General features: G+C 52.8%; 3 protein-coding genes across 4 annotated transcripts; 2 read left to right on the top strand and 1 right to left on the bottom strand.

Annotated features, from left to right (window-relative positions):
- The first annotated feature begins 317 nt into the window (after window positions 1-317).
- On the top strand, window positions 318-9,936 carry LOC146756528 (testis-expressed protein 264 homolog). 2 transcript variants are annotated; one of them, XM_085523959.1, is made up of 5 exons: window positions 318-431; window positions 1,050-1,120; window positions 2,161-2,333; window positions 5,302-5,523; window positions 9,502-9,936. In XM_085523959.1, exons 1-5 carry the CDS (start codon window positions 328-330, stop codon window positions 9,637-9,639), a joined length of 708 nt encoding a protein of 235 aa, XP_085380085.1. In that variant the 5' UTR covers window positions 318-327; the 3' UTR covers window positions 9,640-9,936. The 2 variants fall into 2 exon arrangements, with proteins under 2 accessions (XP_085380085.1, XP_085380087.1); XM_085523961.1 differs by having other exon boundaries at window positions 357-431; window positions 2,043-2,333.
- A 5,014-nt stretch (window positions 9,937-14,950) lies between these two features.
- LOC146756527 (uncharacterized) lies at window positions 14,951-17,209 on the bottom strand. Its single transcript, XM_085524224.1, has 2 exons — window positions 16,282-17,209; window positions 14,951-15,909 (listed from the first exon to the last, which is right to left on the bottom strand). Exons 1-2 carry the CDS (start codon window positions 17,207-17,209, stop codon window positions 15,812-15,814), a joined length of 1,026 nt encoding a protein of 341 aa, XP_085380350.1. The 3' UTR covers window positions 14,951-15,811.
- A 774-nt stretch (window positions 17,210-17,983) lies between these two features.
- On the top strand, window positions 17,984-20,236 carry LOC146756526 (protein MANBAL-like). Its single transcript, XM_085524265.1, has 2 exons — window positions 17,984-18,366; window positions 18,805-20,236. Exons 1-2 carry the CDS (start codon window positions 18,148-18,150, stop codon window positions 18,910-18,912), a joined length of 327 nt encoding a protein of 108 aa, XP_085380391.1. The 5' UTR covers window positions 17,984-18,147; the 3' UTR covers window positions 18,913-20,236.
- The last annotated feature ends 4,852 nt before the right edge of the window (window positions 20,237-25,088 follow it).

Here is a 25,088-nt window from a genome sequence, read left to right as displayed (position 1 = left end):
CCCTTCCCCAGCACCCAACCCATTCCTTCCTTCCCGCAGCCCGGTTCATGCTGAGCTGGGTTCTAGCCCCGACTCCAGCGGGACACAACGTTTCCAAGCGGAACAAGGAGAAGGCCAGGCTGGGCATTGTGGCTAATAAACGACACAATTAACAATTTCCCCGGTTCTTCCTTCACGTGGTTTATCTCCCATTGTATCACAGTCGGCATCACTCGGGGTGACACCCGCTCTGCCGCCCGCCCGCCAAGGGGCGCTGTTCCCCGCGGGGCGCTCCAGCTTCCCCTAATAACTATAGGGCAACCCCGCCCCTTGCCGTATCCCCGCCCCATGGCGCGCTCCCGTGCGGGGTTGGGGCGGGTCAGAGCAACGTGGGGCGGTTCGGGGCGGGGCCGGGGCGCGGAACGGTGCGGCAGGGTCTTCGCCCGGCCCAGGTGGGTGCCGCGCTGCCCAAGGGGGCTGTCCGTGTTCTACCGGGGCTCCCCGCCCCGGCCCGGCCGCCTGTTGTCGCCGCAGCGCTCTCCGGTGTGGGCCGTGGGACGCCGGGCCCGGTTTGGTCGGGCCGGGCCGAGCTGACGGCGCGGGGGTGGCTCCATTCCGGCCCCTCCGGGACGGCGGGCGGCGGCTCGGGGCTGCCCGGGGTTTGGCGGAGGCCCGGCGGGGCGGACGGCCTCGCAGCCCGGGTCCCGTTACGGCCCGGAGCCGCCCCGGGCTCAGCGGGGTCAGAGACGCGGCGAATCCCACGCGTGCGCGGAGCGGGGCGGCCCCGGGCCTCGGAAATCACGCGTGGATCCGGCGCTGCGATGCGGTGCCGCCGGGGAACCGCACCCGCTGCTCCCCCGTGTCCGTGCCTGGCGCGAGGCCTCGCTGTCACGCGTGGGTCCCCGTGCGGGGCCGCAGGGAGAGGGGCTCGGGGGGCGTTAATCCCGCTCACGCGTGGGGCAGCGCCGAGCATCGGGCTCGGTCGGACGCAGTTCTGCGTCCCGATGGGTTTTGCTTTTGCTCCGCTGTGCTGGGGAGGAAGCAGTGACATGTATTTTTTCCTGTTGCAGAGGTGTGGGGCCTGTGGCTGTGCAGGGGAGAGATCATGTGCAGCTCGTAGCTAAACGTGGCTGGCTCGCAGGTGAGTGGGGCTGGTGAGCCCCGTGCTGAGCCCCCCCACCAGGATGTGGTTCCTCTTCAGCTGCACAAACAGTGTTGGAGGTGGAAAGCTCCTCTTGGACAAAGCGTTTGTCACAGCAAGCTTGAGGCAGAGTGTTTATTTGCAGTATGGGATTCAAGCATTGCTTCAGCCAGGAATCCCATAGGGCTGTGGCAAGCAACCCTCGTCGTCAGTGCTGTGGTTTGAGGGAGGGCACGGCGCACACAGCTCTGTTGTGCTGGGTTTGGATGTGCTCCCCAGGGCTGTTGTGCTGGGGAGAAGGTGAGCTGTGTCCTGGCTGCTGCACTGCACGGGGAGGTGGGATGTGGGGCAGAACAGGAAGGCTTGGGTTGTAAACTTGGAGATGAATAAAAGCCACCTGGACTGAAGGGCAGCAATGCATTGCAGTGCAGTGTGATAGGGATGCTGTTCCAGCTGGGCCTCCTGCTCTGATCCCAATGCATGGGGATCAGCCCCAAACCAGCTCCATCCTTGCTCAGCTCTGCAAATCCTGTGCTGCAGCCCACGGCCTTTATAACCTTTATTTGGTTATGGAGCCGTAATCTCCAGCCCAGCACTGTGTAGATGATCTCTTTACAATGATGCAGCCTCACTGTTTGTTGATCCCCCATGGGAGTGGGCTGTAGGCAAGGCTGTTTTGTATGCTCCTGGTACCAGGAGAGATGGTTCCTGGTGCTGGGGATGGTTCCTGGTGCTGAGGACAGTGCCTTTCTATCCCCACCCCCACAACCACTTAATTGCTGGGCGGCACCACAACAACATAATTGGTGTCTGGTGACCAGGCTGGAACAGGGGAGCTTGGCGCAGGGTTTATATACTGAGCACTTTGTGCAAGCACTGCCTTAATACTCTCCTTCTCTTTTCTCTCTGCTCTCTCTGTCAGCACGCAGGACAGATGTGGCACCACCAATCCATCATGTCCAACTGGATGCTCCTTGGGCTGATCGCCGTGCTGGTCGTGCTGCTGCTGCTCACCATCTTTGCCTTTGCTGTCTACTCAGGACTCTTCACAGAGGTGGTGGTCAGTGCCGGCTCGCCGCCCGTCGGCAGCACCACACTGGCTTACAAGTTCCGGGTGGGCCCTTATGGAGAGTCGGGGCAGCTCTTCACTGATGGCTGCAGCATCTCCTCGAAGCTCTGCTCCATTGGTGTTTACTATGACAGCCCGCACACGGTAAGGCTGGGGCAGGGCAGCCCCTGATGGTCCCAAGCGGCACCTGTGGCTTGTCCTGCTTTGGTGAGCACTGGGGCTTGTGAGGTCTCCAGACCTGCAGAGGGTGATCTGTGTGCCGAGGCACCTGAAAGCTGAGGGTTTCTTGGATAATGCTTGTGGGGATGTGTCAAGTGAGCAAAGCTTGCTGTCACTGGCATCTTCTATCAGCCAGACCTTATGTCTGCCCTGGTTACAGGGCAGAACCTGGTGCTTGTCATCCCAGCTCCATGCCTCATAGAATTAGAGAGTCATAGAATCGTTATGGTTGGAAATGACCTTTAAAATCACCAAGTCCAACCATGAACCCGTTACCACCATGCCCAATAAACCATGTTGCTACAGGTGACACACTGCTGTATTGTTTCAGCACCTCCAGGGACAATCTCAAAGTGAGTGGTCTCTTTGGTTTGCTGGATCCATATCCATACTCCTTCTCTTGTTTCTCTTGCTCTCTCTGAGCTTCCTTGTAGTTGTTTAGTCCCCTGAGTCTTCTCACTGAACTCTCAGCGGGCTCGTGGTGAGGTCTCTTGGCTGATGAAATAGCACTGTAACTGCAAAGCAAAGCAAGTTGGAACTTGCTGTAGGATGAAAGGCCTCCAGGTGGGCTTCTGCTGGAAGGGTGCAGGGCTGTGCTGGGTGCTGCCCTGCAGGCTGTGTCTGCCTGTGCATCACAAGTGTCAACAGTGACTGCAGAGGGATGGGTGGCAGAGAAGAAGCAGGCTGGGATGGCGGGAGGTGCCATCTCAATGTTGTATGCACCTGAGCTTTGATGGTTCTGCATGCATCTGCCAGGGCAGCTCAGGGGGTGTTGTGCAATCTCAGGGAGAGCCTCCTGTATTCCAGGCTGTGTCCATTACCTCCTCCTGCCCCTGGGCACTACTGACAGAACCTGGCACTGTCCTTTCTTCCCCTTCCATGTGGGACTTTTGGACACAGACAAGAGGCCCTGGGCCTCCCCTTCTCCATGCTGAGCAGTCCCAGCTCCCTCAGCTTCACCTCCCAGGAGAGATGCTCCAGAGCCTTCATCCCCTTGGTGGCTCTTCCCTGGGCTCCTGGCACTGGGGAGACCAGAACTGGGCCCAGTGCTCACAGTGTGACAGTCTGCTGGTCCTGGTGCTGTGGCAGGAAAGGGAAGGTGACTGCTGGGCCCCTGCTGGGTGTCTGCAGCTCTGGCCACCCTGCTTGTGGGCTGCCTTGTGGCCCTGGAGGAGGGAAGGCAGGGCTGCAAGAGCAGGGGAGCAGCAGGGAAAACACTGCTGGTATCTTTGAGTGCTGCAGAACCCCTGCCAACAGTGCTTTAAGCGTCTCAATGGACAAGATTAATATTAATACTCCCTTTTTCTTTTTTTCTGTTTTTTTTTTTCCTTTTTAATTCAATATTTAGCAACCCAAAGGGCTTCTCCCACCTCTGGCAGGGACAAAAATAGCTGCTCAGCAGGGGTTGGATATGGCTGGCAGGCTGCTGCTCAGCTCCAGCCCAGTGCTTCTGCCCAAGTTCAGTTTGGGGCATGCACTGGCATCCTTTGCAAGCTGGTGCTCTGCACCCAGCCCTGCCCCAGCACTTGGTGGATGAGGCCAAAATGCTTCCTGGTTAATTCCCACCCTTAAGAGTGCCCGTGAGGCTGGGGGGAGATAGTCACTGCTTTGTGCATACGGAAGCTGTTCCTTACACATCTTCCTGGGTGTGTCTCTAACAAGGTGCCCTGTTGTCTCGACTGCATTGTGATGGGGATGTGGCCCAGGAGGAGGTTCACTTCCTGGTTTTGTGTGCACTGAAGATGCTGTACATGGCACTGGGCTGGCTGTAGAACTTCCAGTGAACAGAGACAGTCACCTTCCTGGTTCCTTGGGTCTCTGCCCAGTGTCTGCTCTGCCTTTCGTTGCTCTGACCCCATAGCTGGGGCAGCTGGGTGTCTGCTGAACCTTTCTTCTTGCCACTGATCTGTTCTTGTGCGAGGATTTGGGGAGGCTGGGTCTTTCCTGCATCCACAACAGGGATCCTGTGATGCACTGGAGACCAAGAACAGCTTGGCTTGCTATATTACAGATGCCACTCGTCCGTTGTCCGATGCAGCAAACCAGGAGCTATTGCTCCGTGGTGGAGCATCTCCTTGTTCCAGCCTTTCCTTGCGAGCTACACAGAGCTCATCTGCAGCTCCTCCTTGCAGCACATGAGGGCAAGAGTGAGCCATCTTGCCTGCAGATGGATGCTGCTGCTTCTGACTCTCTGCTCTTGTTTTATCTCTTATCCTCTGTGCTCATTTCCTCTCTGGGATGTCCCATTGCTCATGCAGTGCTAGAGGATGCTTGAGGGGCAGGGGAGGTGCGAGAGCCCTGTGATGTTGGTTGCTGCAGGGTTTCCATCTGTCCATCTCACTGCTGCTATCAGACATCCTGGCAGGGCCCGAGGAGCTGTGCTGCCTTGTTCAGGGTGAGTTTGGAGGCTGTGGTCCTCTGGCTCTGGAGGCAGCAGAAAGACACACTCATCAGGAGGCAGCTCTCCTGATTGCTGACCACCACATCTTTTATCTGTCCAGCAGCCTGGGAAGCTTTGTGGATAGCTGGCAGCTCCCCCTGTGCCCAGTGTGTCCCTGCAGTGTGTCACACATGAGCTGTGAGCCTGAGTGCTGGGACTTTTATGAAACATAAAAGGACACCTTGATCTGGTTGTGCTTTGCCAGGGAGGTGACAGCAGCTCTTTGCCTCAGTTTCCCCACCCCGTTGTGATGGAGGCCGTGAGATGTGCTTTCTGCATGGCTGCCAAGTGTCGAGCACCCAGCGTGTGCCTGCACTGCACTCTTGTCCTGGAGAGCACGGCTGGTTTGAGGCTGGGTCAGGCACTGTGAGGAGCAGGTGCCAGCTTCACGTGTATTGATCTGCTGAGTCTTGAATGAAGTTCAGCTGCCCTGTCCCTCTGTCCCAAAACCAGGTGTCTCCTGAGAAGTGCCGCTTTGCCATCGGCCGAATCCTGAGCGAGGGGGATGCAAAGCCATCAGAAGAGCAGATCAGGAGGTTCCAGAAGTACGGCTTTAAGATCTTCACCTTCCCCACGCCCAGCCATGTGGTCATGGCAAGCTTCCCGTTCACCACACCGCTGTCCATCCATCTCGCAGTCAACCGTGTGCACCCAGCCCTGGACACCTACATCAAGGTAAGCAGTGGTGGTGCAAGGAGTGTCATGCAGTGAGCAGCAGTTGCTCTCCCTGCTCCCTGTCCTTGTCCTCCTCCAGAGCAGCCATGGCAGGTGTGTTCCTGAGCAGCTTATGGGACGTGGTACCTGTAGGCTGGGGCTTTGTAGAAGGTCCTGGTTGCTGCGTGTAGAAAGGAAGAGGAACATCTTCCCTCCATGGGGAGGATGCTGGGGTGGAGATGGTGCTCAGCCTGCGGCTTATCTGGCTGTTGAGTTCCGTCGTTTTCGTTTGTTCGTGTTGAAGCTCACTATTTATAAACTTGCTTTTCCTGGCGAAACTCCCAGCCCTGCGGGAGAACCGTGTGAATCTCCCAGCCTGCGCCATGCTGCAGGACCGCTGCATGGGTGCCAGCCCTTGGCTGTGCTCCTGGGGATGGTGTCTGCCCAGGGATGCCCAAACACCAGCTGCCACCACTTGTGCCATGCTTTGTGATGTGTGTACTCTTGCCTGTCCCCCTCCTCATGCTCTGTCCTTTCTGTCCCCTCTCAGGGATCTGCTGGCTGCTTCAGTGTGGGGGTGTAGAGAGCGCTGCCAGCCCTGTGAGGGACGTGTGGCTTCAGTGGGGACGTGTGGGGAGGGGGCAGCAGGCTGGTGACGTGGGGAGGGCAGCCTGTTGCTTGGGGACAGGTGCTGGCGAATACATCTGTGCCTGGAATTGAGGCTGGAAAGGGACCCATGGGTCGTGCTGGGAGCATCCTGCAGCTTCTAAGGAGAGCAGCCACTTCTGAAATAAAATAATCAGCTGAAATCCCACGCTGCATGCTGAGCAGTGTTCAGAAAGGAGGGGACACATCTCAGTTCCTGCCATCTGGACCAGACCAAACACTCTGGCCTCAGGCACACCTCCAACATGAGCATCTCCACTGTGCTGGGTTCATGGGGAAGAGAGCATTGCTCAGCCTCAGTGAGTCACAGGGTGCAATGGGAGGAGCCCCGAGCCTGGCTTGGGATGCTGGTACCATTCTGTGCTGCCTGGCCAGGACCCGTAAGTAATCTTGCTCCCAGCTGCAGGTGGTGCTGGCTCTGGCTGGGGAAGGGGAAGGAGAGAGGGGGAAACTTTTATGGAAACAAGCAACCTGTGCCTGATTTGTGTTGGGAATGGGGGTTGCCATGGAGACAGCTTCTCCAAATAGCATCCTTCATCCCACCCCCGGCGCCCAGCTCCCTTGAGCGACCCCAGACAGCAGTGAGACAGCTCTGCTTTATTTATTTATTTCACACTTTGCCCACTTTAAGCAGCACGGCTGTTATTAATGAGAGCTGGGGTCAGGAGTGAGGTGCAGGATCCTCTGCTCCTGGCAGCATCTGGGGGATGCAGAGGGGCAGCGACAGAGCAGAGTGGGCAAGGGAACCGGTTCATGTTTTGTCATGAGAAGGGGAAGTAGAGAGAAGAGGTGTGGGAGGGAGGGTGGGGAAAGGGCTCTGGGATTGCTGAGGAATGGAGAAGTGAATTAGGGAGGTGCACTGGGGAAGGTGCCAGGGCTGGTGGAGCAGGATGGTGGGAGCAGCCCTTGAGTATCAGGTGGGTGAGCCCTTCCCTGACTGTGGGACAGGGTGCTGTGCTGCAGTGCACGCCTCACCTTGGCTTCAGCCCTGACCTCTCTGCCTACAAAACAGTTAAATCTGAAGGAGACATCTCTCTTCATGAGAGACTGAAGGCAGTTGGGCTGGCACAATGCAGGACACGGGGTGGCTGAAGTGTCTCAGGGCCAGGGCTTTGTGCCTAGGGCAGGTGACAGCTGGGGTCTGTCCTGCTGGGGCCTGAGCCCACTCCTGGCTCCGTGCTTGGTCCTGAGCATGGTGACGGCTGTTCTTTGGTGCCCTCAGCCACTCTGGGATGGTGATGGAGAGCCCACACAGAGCCCATCTCTGGGGTGACCATCCTTAGCAGCTCAGGGAGCTGGTTATTAAACATCGACCTCCTGCCATTTCAAGCAGTGTTTATTCTGGCTCAGGTTTAATTAGCTCTCTGCAGCAGGCTGCATGCACTGCTTTGGCGAGCCCTGCACAGTGGGCAGCCTGGCATTGCCTGTCCCCAGGGCTCCGTGGGCAGCCAGACAGGCGCTAATTGCAGCCCCAGGTGCTTGTAGGAGCCAGCAGCCCTCTTTCCCTGGGATTTTGGGTAGGAGACTTGGGCTGGTAGAGGTGTGTGCTCTAACCAAGGCTGGCGTGCATGTGGAGCAGGGGAGGAGAGGTGCTCTCACTGTCCCTGTAACTCCTGAGTACCAGCAGTGTGCAGCAAGCCAGCAAACACTCTGCAGTACCACAGAGCTCTTACTCCATCCTCAGGGCACCCCAGGGTGCTCCCAAGTCCATGTACCAGGTGTTGCTCTTGCTGCTAGGAAGGCTGCACTCATGCCTTGTTTCTGCTGCTACACAGGGAACCTCATTACTCCTTTACCCACTGGCTTGAAGCGCCTGTTAGCTGAGCTCTGTTCCCCTTGTCGGCTGAGATAGTTTAGGATGCAGTCATCTCTTCTCTTTGATAATCAAATGTACAGAGCTTGTAAAACCTCACTGATGTACTTTCCAGTCTCTTCTGGGTGCCTGTTTTTGGCCCATTTTGAGCTCAGGAGACTCTCTGAAGTGCCACCTGCAGGAGAGGACACTTGATTTCAGCCATGGTCTCATTGCTGTGGGGTGCTGATGTCTCTCAGGGTGCATCCTCCCTCGTGTGACCTGCTCTGTCTGCAGAGGGAACCCACAGCTGGGTCTCATTGCCAGCACCTTACATGGGTGTGTGCGTCTCCCACTTCTCCTTTTGTTTCCTTTACCCCTGTTGCTACGGCTTCTGGCTTTGTTCAGCTTTGCCAAGGTCAAACTTCTGCTTGTTATTATAAATGATTGTCTTCAGAGCTGTGTTCCCATCCCAGCCCGTCTGCATTCTAAAGGCAGAACCGCAGAGCATCCTTTCTATGGGACTGTGCAAGAGGAGCTGGGGTCAGAGGGCTGGCAGCTGCATGGAGCGCTCAATTATTGTGACATTTTCCTGCTGAAATTCCTTCTCCCAGCTGATTTTGTTTGTTTATTTCATGCTCTGCAAATGAAGCCCTGTAAAATACCAACTTGTTTTGTGCAAGCGCCGGGGGCTGCAGGCTGTGTGGGTTGGCTGCTGCCGGTCATACTGCAGCTGGGAACCAGTGCATGTCCCCTTGTCCCCTCCTGTTTGTCCTGCAGGGATGAGCAGTGCCTGGGGTGGCTGAAGTGACCCCAGTCCTGAGCCTTGGCAGTTTTCTTCCCAGCACTTCCCGTGAAGCCACGTGTGCTGGGAGGCAGCCCCAGGAATACAGGGGATGGTTGGATGCTTCTGGTAAAGTGGTCCCCGTGCATCAAATCAAAATAGGAAGAAAGTTCTAGAGAGTCACAGATGGTTCAGCATGTCCAGTACATCTTGATGGTAGAGATGAGACCAGTGCTGACACTGACAGGCTGTGGGCCTGGGGCTTGGCAGGGATATGGGGCAGGGGGCTGTACTCTGGGAGAGGTGTTTTGAAGGTGTGCTTGGCCTTATGAGAATGTAGGATGGAAGTTTTTCTCACCTTCATCTCCCCTCCAGCACTGACACTGTGACAGCATTCCAGTGCTGTGTGCCCAGCACTGCTGGACCACAGTAGGCTGATGTGAATTTCTTGTCGGTGTGGAGGGAAGGACTTGTTTTGTTCACCAAGAATGTGTTTGTGAGTTGGGCACTCACCTCCCAGCTCTGCTCTGTGCCAGTGGCTGGGTCTGCACAAGTTCAGCAAAGTGAAGTCCCTAAACCTTCTCCTTCTCAGTTTTCTTGTCTGTGAAGGAGTGTTGTGAGGCTGACTGACTTCAGCTCATCATGAAATGTCTTCCATAAGGTCTTGGACCTGGGAGCATTGCAAAATGATGAGGTTGTTCTGGGAGGTGGGGAAGGACAGGAGGGTATTTATCCCATTGTGCCATTTTCTTTCCAGGGATGTGAATGTGACACAAGTCCTGAGTGTGTCCTGCTGACATCAAGGTGTGGAAGAGCAGCCAGGGATGCACACCCTCCAGAAAGCCTGTGGAGCTCTGAGATTCAGAGAAGACAGCCCAGATCTGAGCTGTGGTGACTGAGATCTCCTGTGGCTGTGGGCAGGCAGCAGCAAGGCACAGCTGGGAGTTCGTGCTCCCAAAATATCACTGGGGCTTTAGTTTTAAGCTAAAAGGGTTTCATGAGGGATGTGAGAGGACTGAAAATGTCAGAACTGGAGCATTGTTCATGATGTGGAAGGGCAAACTCAAATGTCAGATCTGAAATCCATGTGGGTTGGTACCAGTATTGACCTGGGCTAAGAGCTCTTCAGGTTTTCAGCTGTGAGTTGGCCATGGAAGGTCTTTTGCCACAAGAAACAAGGATCTGCTGGGCATCCCATGGCTGATGTGTTGCTGTGCTGTAGATCTATCTCAGTCTAATGGTGAATGCGTGGTTCAGAATGGCTCCTTTTCATCGTGTAATGCCCCATGTAGGGTGGGAGTCTCCAGCAATGAATCCTTCCCCAGCCAGGTGCTGGAGGGCTCTGCCTTGACGCGAGGCAGAGAAATTGCCACAGCTGCTGCTCCTGGCAGCCTTGCCAAGGCAACAGAGCAAAGCAATTTAGCACCTCTCCAGTCATCCGTGATGGCAGAAATCATCGCGTCAACCTCTTCTTCGGCTTTGTGATTAATGCTGAAAAAGCATCCTCTGAGGGCTGAAAGGAGAGCACTGGTCCCTGGAGAGCTGCGCTGCCGAGTGGAGGCAGCACCTCCAGCTGTGGTCCTGACCTCCTGTGGGCTCCTCTGAGCCTTGGGGCTGTGTGCTCCTGCAGCAATGAAGGTAATGGGGATGGGAGCAGAAATGCAGAGCTTGTTCCTTGAGTGAGAAGAGGTTATGTGGCTTTATGCAGATTCCTTGTCATATAATGAAAACCTGGTGTTTGAGCTTTCCAGTGAAAGTCCCCTTCAGAAAGCTGCCATGTGGAAGTGATGTGGGAGAAGGACAGATAGGAAAGGTTGTGGTCCGGGCATCTGGGCTGGAGCATAGTGTGAAGCACAAAGCTGAGCTCCAGGAAGCCTTAGAGAAATGGCTCCCATTGCTGGGACAAGGCAGAGTGGGGTGGCAATGAGTTTTAGGAAGCTGGGGAAGAAAATTTATTTCAAATGCAATGCTTGCTTTGTTTCTGAAACTCTCTGCTCCGGGACTAGTTGCTACCAATACCCATGATGCTGGGAGGACCCCCTCGCTGTGAATTATGTGCTCTGTCTTCTCTTCCTTCTGTGGGTAAAGGTCCCATGGTGGAGGGCATGAGTTATGTCCCTAGCAACACAGGGATGCATGCACCAGCTCTTTCTCGGTCTCTTCTTTGCAGGTGGAGGTAGTGCTAGCCATGCTGCAGGGTTTTTCCTGCAGGTACTGTGTGAGTAGGGGAGAAGAGGCTCTGAGTGTGTCTGTGCAGCAAGGCTGGAGGAAGGCAGGGTTGGGTTTTCTGTGTCCGTCCTGCAGACGAGCATCCATGGTTCCATGCTGCTCCCAGCAGCTCTCAGTCCCCCTGGGGGGCTGTTTCCTGCATCTCAAGAGCTGTGAACCCCCCAATCCACATGGGATTGATCCCATGGCTCAGACACACTGATACCAGCCTCTTCCCAGCTCCTCGGCCCCCAGAGGCACCGGGAGGGCGAGATGTAAATTGCATGACGGGCTGCTTCTGCAGAGGTGAAAATGAAAAACTTTCTCCCTGCTTGAGCCGGGCGTTTCGCAGCTCCCACAGCCCTCATTTTTCTTGGTCACAGTATCTTCTGTTTGTGCAATGCTTTGCAGCTCTAAGGGCTTTGGAGGGGAGAGGAAAGCAGAGACAGAGCCCACTCTTGTCCTACTGAGGAGTGCTGCCCTGCAGTGCCAGGAGCAGTGCAGGTCTGGTGGCAGAGTGTGCTCCTGGTGTGAGCTAAGGCAGGATGACACACTGAGCGTGGGGCGTGCAAGGAGAGGAGGAGGATGTGGCACACAGCACCATTCCTGCAGGGCTGACTGGTGGCTCACTTTCAGCTTGCTGAGCTCTAGCTCTAATTTTAGTGCCTGATTCTGGGGCCCTTCAGTTCCATGCAGTTGGGGCTCTTTCTGTCTGGGTTTGTACTGCAGGTACCCCCGAGGTGGGACAGCGGGTTAGCTCCGTGTGGAACAGAAGGTTGGTGTATCTGGAATAGATGCATGTGTCAGCATCAAACCCATGGACTCTGGAAGCATTGGTCTTTGCTGTATGTGTGGCTTGTATGGACCATATGCAGTAAGTCACAGAATCACAGCACGTTTGGGTTGGAAGGGATCTCCCAGTGCCACTCCTGTCATGGGCTGCCTGCCCCTCTGCTCAGCCTGCCCAGGGACCCTCCATGGCCTGGGGCACCCCCAGATCTGAGCAGCACTGCCGGCACCTCACCATCCTCTGAGTAAAGAATTTTCCAACACTGACAGTTCTGTGATTCTGTGAAATGTTGATGAGTGGTCATTGCATCTCAGCTGTGGGTCTGGGCTCAGCCCGTGCAGCAGCACCTCGGGGCTGGGGCCAAGCCCGGTGCCCGGGGCTGTGCTGCCTGCAGGAGGCTGCGGGGCTGTGGGGCTGGGGCAGCCGCTGTGGGTGCAGCACATGGGCATGGGGGAGGGCCGGCAGCAGGGAGGGCGTTGGGTCCGAGCACAAATCGCGTTGGTCACAGCACAGGGGCTGCAGGGGATGGCAGATGTGATCCTGCGGGGTTAGGAAAGGGCACAGCAGAGCACCGAGGAGCACAAGGCAGTGAAGCGCAGCACGAGCCATTGATTGCCTGCACTGATGATGTTCTGCAGCCACCTCCATTGAGATCTGCGTCCTGAGTGCGGATGGAAAGTGAAGGGAAAGGGAAGGGAAAGGAGGAGCGGGGGCAGGAAGCGCTTGGTGCCGGCGGGAGCAGTTCCGGGCCATGGCGGCATGGTGGCGCCGGGAAGGTGATCGGAGCTGAAGGAAGGTGTGTAACATGTCCTTGCTCTGGCTGTCAGTGAGCGGGACGAGTCGGGGCTGCAGTTCTGTGCTGGTGTTTGTTGCTGGGACCGGCTGCCTGAGCAGAATGGGGGCAGCGAGAGGGAGGTTGGACAAGCGGCAGCATCAGGAGCACGGCCCGGTTCTGCTGTGCTGATGGTGCTGTACGGCTGTGGGTCCCCACTGAGGGTCGGTGAGGCAGCATGGCCCCGTGTGTGTTCCAGCACAGTGTGCGGATGTGGGATGTAATGAGAGTGAGTGGATGCAAATGGAGTCAGAGGTGTTACAAGGAGAGGCTCAGGATTGGAACATGGAGAGCAGAGCTGGTGTGTCCCACGCCAGTGCCAACAGTGCCAGCAGTGCGGCCGCCATGTTAGAACCCTGGCCATGTCACCTTGGTCACCGTTGCCCCACGCAACGCACTCGCCTCTGAGAGCTCTGGACGTTGACAGCCATGTCGGAAGCCAAGAGAGCAAGGCTGGAGGATTCCCACGATTTAGGTGGGAAGATGGAGCCGGGGACTGCAGGGTCGGAGAGGAGGAGGAGGGGGCCCGCCATGACCATCAGGTGGCAGACAGGCAAGCGAGCCCGTTCCCATCGCGCCTGGACCAGCTGCATGACCACCTCCGTGGAGCCCATGGAGGTAGATCCACCTCCAGATGAGCCCATGGAGGTAGATCCACCTCCAGATGAACCCATGGAGGTGGATCCGCCCGTGGCACAGCTGGCCTGGCACCACACCACCATGCCAGGCCCCACATCCTTACCATCTCAGCTCCGCCATCACTGGTCCAGGCGCTGGGCTCCTTACCGTCTGCACGGCCCCCGCCCCCGGCATTAGCCGGGTGGCTTCATTTAACATCAGCTCCTCCTTTGAGACCTCTGCGGGCCCCCGGTTCCATCCTAACCCTATTTCTATTGTGGATTTTAGTGTTAAGTTTAGTTGTAGTTTTAGGAGTAGGTTATTGTTTGCTTTTTTTAGTTAGGAGTAGGTTATTGTTCACGTTTTAGTGTTAGTAGATGATTGTTCCTGTTTTAGAGCTAGCTGTAGGTTACTGTTCATGTTTTAGTGTTAGGTGTAGGTTTCTGTTCCTGTTTTAGAGTTAGGCATAGGTTACTGTTCGTACTTAGAGTTAGGTGGGGTCCTACCAGCAGATGGCAGCAAACAGCGCTCACTCGGTAAGCACTCGTCTGCTTTCTCACCCAATGACATGAGTACTGCTTCATGAGTGCAGAGGTCTGTGACATCTCAGAGGGATGGGATTTGCATCTTGTGACTTCTCTGTTGCAGATTGTCGAGGAGCAGAGCGTGAGTGGCTGTGAAATGCATTTGGGCTTCATGGAAACAGTCCGGAGCTGTGTCTGGAGCTTCCTGCGTGGCCGTTGTAAGGTAGGTGTGCCTTACTGTAAGCGTGTGCTGAAGCAGTGTTGGTTAAGCACAGCTCACTCCTCTGTCTTCAACAGATCAGCTTTCTGCACTCTTTATTTCTGTGGCTGGCGTTGTAGAGCACAGCAGCAGCAAGGCCACGAACACGTCTACAACCAGGTACGTGAACATGGGTAACTTTAATGGCTAGAATAACGTTCCTGTTAGTATCAAGGCAGTGGTCACGCGTGTGTGCTGGAGCTCATGGATAGGTTTATTCTTGCCTGTTAAGCTTTTCCCTTATTGACACCCACCCATCCTCTCTTGTTTCTCTTCCCTTTCAGTTGTTTGAAAGCTCCCTGACTGTTTCCCAATTGATTCTTGCAGGACTCGGAGGGTTTTGAGTATCAGACTTGGGAGACAGTGAAGAAACCCAAGGCAAGTGCTGCTCAGCTGAGCAAGAAAGCCAAGAAGGAAAGCAAAAAGAAACGATAAGGGCTTGAGCAGGAAGGCACAAAGGACAGCAGAATCGCCTGGATTGCGTCCTCACAGGTGCACCAAAGGCAACGGACTGCGTGGTCTGTTTTTCAGGCCTGGCCATGCTTTCCCTTTCATGGACTCCAGAGGGGAACTAAGGAAGCTGTGTCTTTAATCATTACCAGTATCCCGCCTTTTTGGTTTCATATTGAAATGTATTTTGGATGCATTTGGCTTCTCTTTGTTGTAAATAAAAGCGAAACAAACATTTGATAAGTGTTGCTGCCTCTTTCAGTAGCTGCTCAATACAGTGCCTGGCTCGGGCTGGCAATTGCAGGGCCATGAAGTGGTCGGCTTCACGTCCCTCCCAGAATCACAGAATCACAGAATTGTAGGGGCTAGAAGGGACCTCTAGAGATCATCGAGTCCAACCCCTCTGCCAAAGCAGGCTCCATATACCACATCACACAGCTCGGCGTCCAGGCGGGTCTTGAATATCTCCAGAGAAGGAGACTCCACCACCTCCCTGTGCAGCGACTCGGCACGGACTCAGATGTGAACGATCCAAATCGTTTATTACAAGTTCTCACATCCCTTATATACCTTCACAAGTTGTTATTTTCTAACTTTCCCATCCGCCCTTACAATTTTCCCAAACATCTTACATGTCAACAAAGCATTCTACAAAACACTTTTCAACTGTCCATGCAGGCACATAACCAATCAGAGCTGTGAGACTCTTCTTCTCCTTGCAGAGGTGTCCTTGGTTCCCATGCTGTTTATCTTGCTCCACAGCTGCTGCTCTGAACAGCTTTTCTTGTATTCCCACAATTCCCCCTTTTTTGTTTATTGACAAGCTACTACCATACTATAAAATAATAACGCTATTTATATTAATAACATAATCATTATAACTCAATCAAGGCCTCGATTGACAATACTCTAAAAGTGAAAAAAGAGACAAGTCAAATACAACATAACAACATTACTGTTAAACCCACTAAAAAGAACAAACATGTTTGTACTGCAACCTAAGTTTCTGCAACCTGAAAATAAATCCATGAGGGTCCCATTGTGTTAATCCGTAACTGATCAGGAAAAGGCTTCAATTTTTATATACTCTAATATATTGATTTTTAATGACCACTAAAATTTGTGCAGTAAATGCTTTTAAGATGTTCATAACCATGCTCTACCAACTGAGTTATCTGGGCTAATAATTGATTAATGATCGCACAATTTAATGGAATAGCATGTCAAATAGAACCAATTTTAGAGGACAAATGTACTAGAGTATCACTAGGGGCATTATTACTTATTGACCCTTGAGAAACAGCAAGCCATGTTGGTGGTGGATGTGACAGGTAGTGCCAGCAGGGCGTCCCCCTGCTTCAAGGTGCACCGTTCCTCTCTCACCCATCACAGATTCTCTCCTGCATTCAGGGTCTGAAGAATTTCTTCTAGTTGTACACCACATCCGCATGGCCAGTGCGTGATATAGAGCCCAAGTGGAACACCTGCTTGGAAAACAGAATAAACCATCAAATTTAGTTCTATTAGCGTGCACTTTTGTCTAAAATGATGCATGGTTATATTTTCAGATCCCAATTAATTGGATGTAAAAGAGGTATCCGTTCTATGATCCAGGGTCATCTCTTTGCCTGGGATTCCTTTCCAGGTTTTGTCTTTGCAAATTAAGAAAAGCTAATTAATAGGTTAATAACATCATAACCAAACAGTACTAAAACATTGAAAGAGCTATTCCTGTAGATTCTAGCATTGATTAGATCAAATCCTGTTTAATACACATCTGATCTATTACTAAAATAGAAGAAGCACACAACATCCTAGCTAATGCCTTAAACTCTAAATCTTGAGACTGCATTCACCTGTATGTGCTGTGGAAAATACGTAAGAAGAATGAGTATCTATTGTTACATGTGCATATTTTAGACGGCCAAATTCAGGAACGTGAGTGACATCTGTCTGACACAGTTGAAGAGGTGCTGTGCCACATGGATTTGTCCGAGTCTGAGGCAAAGAGCTATCAGTCAAATTATGTAGCTGATATTCAGTCATAAACACGGTGTATTGCATAGGAGAGAGGATCATTCTTAACACAGTTTTCCAATCGTGAGGGGTCATAGCGTAACTGTCACTGTTTGTAACCAAAAGATTGTATGTAAAGGCTGACTGAACTCCGAATGTTCTCACTGACTCCCTTAGCTCCTTCACTGCCTCATAAGGCAGAGATTCCAAACGGGGGACCTGATTAGGAAAGGTCTGCAACGTGTCAGCATCACCCCTTAATATTGTTTCTTCTCTGCAATGCTCTAAGACATCACAGTACGCTGTAGGGAAATTTGTCATTCCTGCTTCCTTCAAAGTATCATCAGGAGGAAATGCGTCCGATTCTCTTTCTGGATCTTCTGGACCGGGGTCACAACGATCCCCTGGTTTCGATCCGTCCGTGTCTTCAACCACGTTACACGCCGGCTGCACAGACGCACCAGCGCATGACGTGGGGGGGGAGGAGGGCAGAAGCGGCGCGACGAGCGTCGTAGGCGGAGCGAAGGGCGAGGGCGCCGTAGAGGGCGGCAACGCGGCGAACGTCGGGGGAGGAGCGAACGGCGGGAGCGCGAAGGGGGGCGGCCGCGGCCCCTCGTCTCCCCGAATCGGGGAGGGGTCGGAGCCGCCGGTCGGATCCGGGCACGGGCCGCTTCCCGCAGCGAGAGGCAGCGGCGGGGTTGGGACGGAGGGCGGCAGGGAATAGTCGGAATAAATTCTTTCCCGTCGTGATTGCTTAATCCCTTCCATTATCCGGCTCCAAACGGGCAACAGCTTAGCAGCCTTTCTGTCTTTAGCGAGAAAAGCCTCGTAGAGTTTTGAGCCGATTTTGTCCCAAAGTTCTCCATCGAGAGAGAACTCAGTTTTTGGAAATTCAGGGACATTTTTGTTTATCCATTTAAGAAGAATAGCTAATGCTGAAGTAGACACAGTCTCATCCTGATACAGTAACACTGAACGCAATACTTCGAGATGTACTCGTTGCTCCCTCGTTAGTGAGCTCCCCATAGTTCCCGACTGCTCACCTTCTGTCCTGCAGAACGGGGCGGGTGCGCGCGAAACAGTCTCTCCGAAGCTCAGTCGGGCGACGCTGCCGGACCGGGCTCGCTCAGCCGCGGATTGATTTGCTCCACGTTGTGGGCGCCATTTGCAGCGACTCGGCACGGACTCAGATGTGAACGATCCAAATCGTTTATTACAAGTTCTCACATCCCTTATATACCTTCACAAGTTGTTATTTTCTAACTGTCCCATCCGCCCTTACAATTTTCCCAAACATCTTACATGTCAACAAAGCATTCTACAAAACACTTTTCAACTGTCCATGCAGGCACATAACCAATCAGAGCTGTGAGACTCTTCTTCTCCTTGCAGAGGTGTCCTTGGTTCCCATGCTGTTTATCTTGCTCCACAGCTGCTGCTCTGAACAGCTTTTCTTGTATTCCCACATCCCTGGGCAGCCTGTTCCAGTGCTCCGTCACCCTCACTCCCCCCCACCTGCAAGTGCAGCAGTACTGAAGGCTGAGGGCTCTTTTTGTAGGCAGGCGGGCAAAGGCAACTGAAATGCAAGTTTGCTGTCCCTCTTTGTTCTCGCATCAGTAGGCCCTGGATATCTTCCCAGCACCTCTCTTAATCAGCCTGGAAATGTTTGCTAGCAGGAAGTAACCCCATCACATTGCCTTAGACTAATGATGCCTTTTTCCCCACTCACTGCAGGCAGCCTCTGTGAGAGCAGTGGAGCAGCAGCTGTCTGTGCTATGGCTGTTGAACTGCATTTCTCACCACCTGAGATCCCTGAGCCCACGATATTGGAGAACATGCTGCGCTACGGACTCTTGTTTGGAGACCTTTTCCAGCTCCTGTGTGTGCTGGCCATCATCCTGCCAGTTTCCAAGTCCCCAAAGGCAGTAAGTAGCGCTGTGTGAGATTGATAGGAATGCTCAGGCAGTCGGCTGGGAGGGAACCGTCTGTAGCTGTTGCCTACGGCAGTGTGCCCCAGCACTGCTGAGAGTGCCGCACTTGGTTCTGTCCTTCCTTCCGCACGCCAGCAGCCTTGAGCTGCCAGCTCATCCTATCCTGCAGCTGCTGCTGCGCCCTATGAGCTGCCAGGCAGAGGGTCCACCCTCCCAGCACGGACCGCCTTGCTAGAGAGGACTTTAGGCTCTGGTTTGCATGGGATTTTTGGGAACTAGACAGAGGTGGAGTTTCTAATGTGCCTTGAGGTCAGGAAGGCGGTTTCCAGTGCTGGCCCCCAAAGCTGCTCGGTCAGGTGACTTTTTCTCCCAAAGCAGCTGTCAGCCAGTTGTAAGAAAGCTCCCTGACTGTTTCCCAATTGCTTCTTGCAGGACTCGGAGGGTTTTGAGTCTCAGACTTGGGAGACAGTGAAGAAACCCAAGGCAAGTGCTGCTCAGCTGAGCAAGAAAGCCAAGAAGGAAAGCAAAAAGAAACGATAAGGGCTTGAGCAGGAAGGCACAAAGGACAGCAGAATCGCCTGGATTGCGTCCTCAGAGGTGCACCAAAGGACACACACTGCGTGGTCTGGTTTTCAGGCCTGGCCGTGCTTTCCCTTTCGTGGACTGCGGAGAGGAACTAAGGAAGTTTTAGTCATTACCAGTATCCCTCCTATTTGATTTCATATTGAAATGTATTTTGGATGCATTTAGCTTCTCTTAGTTGCAAATAAAAGCGAAACAAACATTTGAATAGTGGTGCTGCCTCTTTCAATAGCTGCTCAAAACATGCCTGGCTCGGGCTGGTAATCGCAGGGTCATGAACTGGTTGGCTTCACATCCCTCCTGGAAATGGAGCTGCTTGTCCCATGTTTCCGTTTTGGTGTTCCCAACTGGTGGCCTTTCAGCCCATCTGGAACTGCTGGCGACGGACTGTGAGCATCCCCTGCTCTGTGAGGGCTGAGAGAAACAAAAGCAGCGTGGAAGGAAGAAAGGTGTCCCTGCGCCTTGAGTTTGTCTCAAGCCCTTTGGCTTTTTCTGGGTTCTGATGCACTGTCTGTTGCTGTTTGTACTGGGAAGCCCAGCTGCATGTTGGACTCGGAGGGTTTTGTGTTTACTGGCTGTTTCCAGTACTGGCTTCCACACTTGCTCTTTGAGGTTGTACAGCTGAAGCTTTAGGTGAAGTTTTCATGTGAGACAGGAGACTATGATGCCACCTTCCCTTTAGTTAAAATTGGACCTCAGTGATGTGGTCTACAGTGAGGCAGAGCCTGCAATTGCTGGTGCTGATTCTCCGTTACTCCTCTGTTCTCTTTGCAGCCATCACTACCCATCATTTCCCTCAATGAATTTAGTTGAGATACTGTATATCTTGTGCTTGTTCTTTGGGAATGATGACCGCTTTGTTTGATGTGGGGTTTCTGGCCCTCATTCCTCCAATTAATGCGATGGAACTGACAAACTTGTGTTCAGGTTGTTTGTATGCTCTATTTCTTATTTTCTCTGTATATGCACTGTCCCCATGATTCCCTGTGCATGTGATTAATTCACATGACAATAAACAAAAGAGACAATCTCCATTTCTTAGGAATGATGCTTAGGTTCAGGTACAGATGAGCTTCGTTTTAGAGGCTTCAGGCTTTGGAGACTACCTTGGTTCGAACAGCAGAAGGAAGCAGTGTTCACTTCTCAGCAGCACCAATCTACAAACCTGAGTAATAGCTGCTTGTTGCTCTGTTTCTGCAGAGCCTCGCAGCTCCCCGTGCACTGATTACAGCCTTTGGAAAGGCAGCCAACTCACTTTCCTTGGAAAGCCACACAGATGTGAACCGTAATAGCCCACTGACTTTAGAGATGATTGAACAGGACTCTTTGATTAAAGGATACTGTCAGATGCGTGTCTGCCCCTCTATTATCTGGTGCTCTGTGTTGGAAGCTTGAAGCTAGCACATCTTGCTCTGCCATTTTCTGTGTGTCCTTTTCTAGTTGGCAAGCTCTGACTGCTAGAACCCAAGATGCTAAAGCAATATTTAGACTCAAATGCATTTAATGAAAGGAGGCAATCTGTGTGTGTGCGCTTTCTCCAATGAGACTGGCACTGTTCCCTCGTGTCTTTACCAGATAACTAGACTTTATTTCCCATGGCTGAAATATGATCTGTCATCTGCCCTGAAGGAAACAAGCTTTATAGCTTAGGATTCCTTGTTAGTCCAGGTGAAGAGAGCTTTGCCTTCGGTGCCCTGCCTGGATTTTGGTCTTGGTGTAAAGGCTCTGACTGTGACATTCTGACTGCTGTTTTGAGGCTTACCTTTTGTCTCGCACGTGATAAAAATGAAAATTTAGCAGAAATACCTTTTCAGTGGTTCAATACATGCTGGTGATTCTGTGATATCTTTTTCTGGTGTGAGTAATTGTTGTTTAGTGTTGGTTTTTGTCCTGCTGTTAAAATGGGGGTGTTTTTTCTCTACAAAGCCTGATTTAGGCACTTAAGCTTATAACAACCTCTGTGGTAACAGGCTGTGTGTGGATTAACACACAGTGATGGTGCTGCTCAGGTCTTACTAAATGTAGGCTCAGCCTGATATAGATGCATTCCAGCGGAGATACCCAGCACTTACGTACTTTTGCTTTCACATAAATGCCCGAAATGAGCTGGGCATCAGCACGTTGTTAGAAAGCTCCCTGACTGTTTCCCAATTGATTCTTGTAGGACTTGGAGGGCTTTGAGTCTAAGACCTGGGAGATGGTGAAGAAACCCAAGGCAAGTGCTGCTCAGCTGAGCAAGAAAGCCAAGGAAAGCAAAAAGAAGTGATAAGGGCTTGAGCAGGAAGGCACAAAGGACAGCAGAATCGCCTGGAATGCTTCCTCAGAAGTGCACCAAAGGCAACGGACTGCGTGGTCTGTTTTTCAGGCATGGCTGTGCTTTCCCTTTCGTGGACTGCGGATTGGAACTAAGGAAGCTGGAAGGGAAGGGCTTCCAATGCATTAGAAGCAAAGAGGACTTCACCTATTTGGGACTTGATATATGGCAAGAGCTGAAGACACTGCATTCCTTTAGGGTTTGTCTCTTCAGGGCCAGGGACAGTCTAGTGTTAGCCTGAAATATGGCTAGAAGGGTCTGGAGAGAGGTGGTGTCGTAGCCACAGAGTCTCTGTAAGGCATCTGGAGCTTCCTGATGCCAGCTCACTGCTTGGTTTGTTTGATCACAAATGAGTCAACGGGAGGAGAACCTGATGTGTTAGGTGCCCCAGAGCTTACAGTGGCTTTGAAGAAAAGGGTTCTGTGGTGGGGCTGCAAGTCTGCCATCCTTTTGCATACACAGACTGCCATCCTCAATTGACAAATGCATTGTGAGCCCAGGTCCAGCAGCAGTGCTGTGCTGTGTCTGTTCTCTACCAGAAGACTAGCAGCACATTTGCTGGAACCATCAGTGTGAGAAGGACCGCGTTTGCTTCTCTCCCTTGCTGTTGGTGGATGAGTCAGGTGGGCAGTATGAGGAGAACAGAACAAAGCATGCGAGACAAAAGCACTCCGAAGTTGCTTGGAGATTTCAGGACAAAGAAACATGACAAAAATATCTGACACCAATTACATATAATCTTTGTTTCAAATTAAAACAAAAGTAACTTTTTAAAAGTCATGCTGCCTCTTTCTGTTTACTATGAAAGCTTCTTGAGCTCTGTAGAAACACAGGGACATCCATGGCCTGTTCACGAGAGTGACGCGTTTAGGGGAGGCCTTTCAGCTCCTTCGATCTGTGTGAGGGTGGTTGGCTCAAACTTTCAGGCATGCGTGAGTCTGTGCTTGACTTGGAAGCAGCAAAATGTCTGCCAGAACACCTCCACCTTCCTGGAAAGAGGAAACAGTGCAATGTCTTAATTAATTTGCCTCTCATGAGGGATGTTGGCTCCAAGAGCCCCCATGGAGGTAGCAAAATAAAGGCAGTGTTTGTTAATAGGATCGGGGGATTAGATGGGGATTCAGTCGATTGATAATGGGGATTTCTGTAGGCCCCATGGCAAGTGTAGCTGTAGCAGGGAGCTGCCTGGCAGCCACTTGGACTGCAGGAGGAGCGGTGAGCTGGGTGAGCTCTGGCTGGTGTTACTTGGTTCCCTCCCCAGAAGAGGAAAGGAAGGAAAGACTGTGCGGTAAGTCCTCAAATTCCCAGGCATCTATCTCAAGCAGTTTTTCTCTTCCATTTTTGACTGTTCAAGCAGGTCTCCCTCTCTGACCACATGCTGTCCCGCTCACAATGCATCCTTGTGCTCCTCCAGTGCAAGCTGCATGATCCCTTGAGGCAGGCTCATAAGCAGCTCGTGACCCGAGTTCCAGTTCACATAGTTCAATTAAATCCCTATTAATCCTGCTCAGACCTAATTGACTTTCATTCTCATACATGTGCTTCTCTCTGCTTTAGAGATGCTCTCTGCTGATGTTCCCCACTGGCAGCAGCGGAAGAGCCAAGGCTGTCTGTGAAGAGAACCAATACTTCCTTCGTGCTGCTCTGGAAGTTTTGAAGCCAAGATTCTTTCCCAGCCTGTTGTAAAGAACATGAAAAGAGCCCTTTGATGCCTGGGTGCCAGGGAGGGTCAAGGCTCCGTGTGGTGATACTTAAGGATGGTGATGTTCACTTCCTTCCCCTCAGCTTGTGGGGTTTCACTTGGAGCCCGAAGGCCCTTGTGTGGCTCTGGAGCTTTCTATACCCTGTGTGAACAGCAGCTGGCTGCAGCCAAAGGCCCTCAGACTGCAGCTGAAGCAGAGCCCAGTTGATTCCTGCACAGCCTTGGTCCAACCCACCTGCCAAACACAGAACCATGCTGCTGTGTGAGAGCCTCCAGGCCGGAGAGAAGGATCCCAGCATTAGTCCCCCCGCTTGGCAAACCTAAACCAGCCCTAAGCTCATAACCATGGGTTCCTGATGCTGGCCATGCTAATTGCTTGCTGTCACACCCACACTCTTTGCATGTCTGCTAAGCTCAGTGATTGTAAAATGATAGAATTCCTGAGCTGGAGGGTCCCTGCGAGGACCACTGAGTCCAGCTCCTGGCTGCACGCTTCAATGGCTCCAGGTGGGGATGGCAAAAAGCTGCTTGAGTTCCTGAAAAGATCAGAGCAAAGGCTCTGCTGCATCTGTCTGCGACTCAAACACCACCACTGTGTTATTCATAATAATAATTCCTACAAATATAGTTGGAATTTGCAGCGAGCAAAGCGCAGCTCACCTCAGGAACTGAATCAAAGGCTGGCACAGTCTGGAGCACACACCTCTGCCTGTTTTGCTGTTGCCCGGGCAGATTGCAGCTTGATGACATCCAACAGCAAAGCAGTTCTCCTTCAGCAGGTATCTTCTGAACTCACAAGCACCTCTGCACTGCAGAGCAGCCCTGTGTTTAACAAGGCTGTCCATCATTCACACTGCTTTCAGATCTGACATTCCTCTCCTAGCACCCAGGACCAACGCTTAGTCACTTCCCCGTGAGGAGGAATGACTTAGAATTAGGTAGTAGATGAGTACAGGATTCTTTCCTATGTTGCTCCCTTATAAGCTCAATAACCACATGCTGCACGTGGGTAACAAGAGCCAAAGAGGAGCCGTTCCATCCCAGACTACACCTGCAGATGTCTCCACAAGGTCCGTCTGAAGAGTCTCACAGCTGAAGGTCCTGGGACTGCTCTTCCTCTCTCCAAACACACGGTAGCTGAGGAAAGCTCCCTATTAGCTGAAGAGACCAATTTCAGGACCTTCACTGACTGGAGGAGCCACTGTGGGACACAGGTGTCCCCTCCCACTCACCCTCTCTCCACAGCCGACCATGGCGCAGCTCTTGAAAAGATGACGGAGCTGTCTAGATCAAACCCTAGCACTGACTACATAAACAAATACATGGACTAGCTGCATGAAGAGCAAGCAGCAGACATTGCAACAGCAAGTCAAATGCAACCTCAAAGATTTACTAACAAAGAGTCAAAATGCTACATTTCCATGGGAAGCCTAAAACGGATCAACTCAGGTGTGACAGTGGCTCCCAAGGCGGTTCTGCTCCACACATTGCTGGTGCACTTGCTAAGACACCTCATCTCTGTCTTTGGACACTGGGAAAAGGGGAAAACATATTTTGCTACTGGTATGTCATTCTTGGGGACGGGAAAGAAAGTGAGTGTGGGACTTGGGTCACATCACTGCAGCCTATGGAGAGCCCCTGGGGTGTGTAGCTGCCCTGCAGCACCGCACTGCCACTCCACTGCTCCAACAACACCTACAGCAGCTGTGCACATAAAGATGGCAGACTACAGGGAGTGCCATGCAGGTGCTGCAGGGCTTCATCCCCTAAGCCCGCAGTATCAGCAGTGCCCAGCTGGCTTTGCTGCACAGCCTTATCACCTGAGAGTCTGAAGACCTGGGGGAAAAGCTCAGCAGCTGCGCAGCTGCCGAGGTTCCGTGTCATGCCCCGGCCTGCACACAGCCCGGCTCTCCCTGCTCTGCTCTCCCAGTGTTTCCTGCAGCCCCTGTGCTGTGACCAACACGAGCGGGGCTCGGGCCCAACGCCCGCTCACATCCCCAGCAGGCAGAAATAGCACACGACAGAAACCCAGCCTACCTGCAACCCCCAGCAGCAGTTCAATCCTTCATTTCTACACTTGTGCTTCGTAACACCAAACCAATAACGACAGGACGAGCA

Source organism: Coturnix japonica, chromosome 26, assembly GCF_054131305.1.
Source record: "Coturnix japonica strain WE chromosome 26, WE-NBRP24, whole genome shotgun sequence".
Taxonomy (NCBI): Eukaryota; Metazoa; Chordata; class Aves; order Galliformes; family Phasianidae; genus Coturnix; species Coturnix japonica.
The sequence above is the reverse complement of the archived record's forward strand: the minus strand, read 5'-3'. Positions and strand labels throughout refer to the sequence as shown.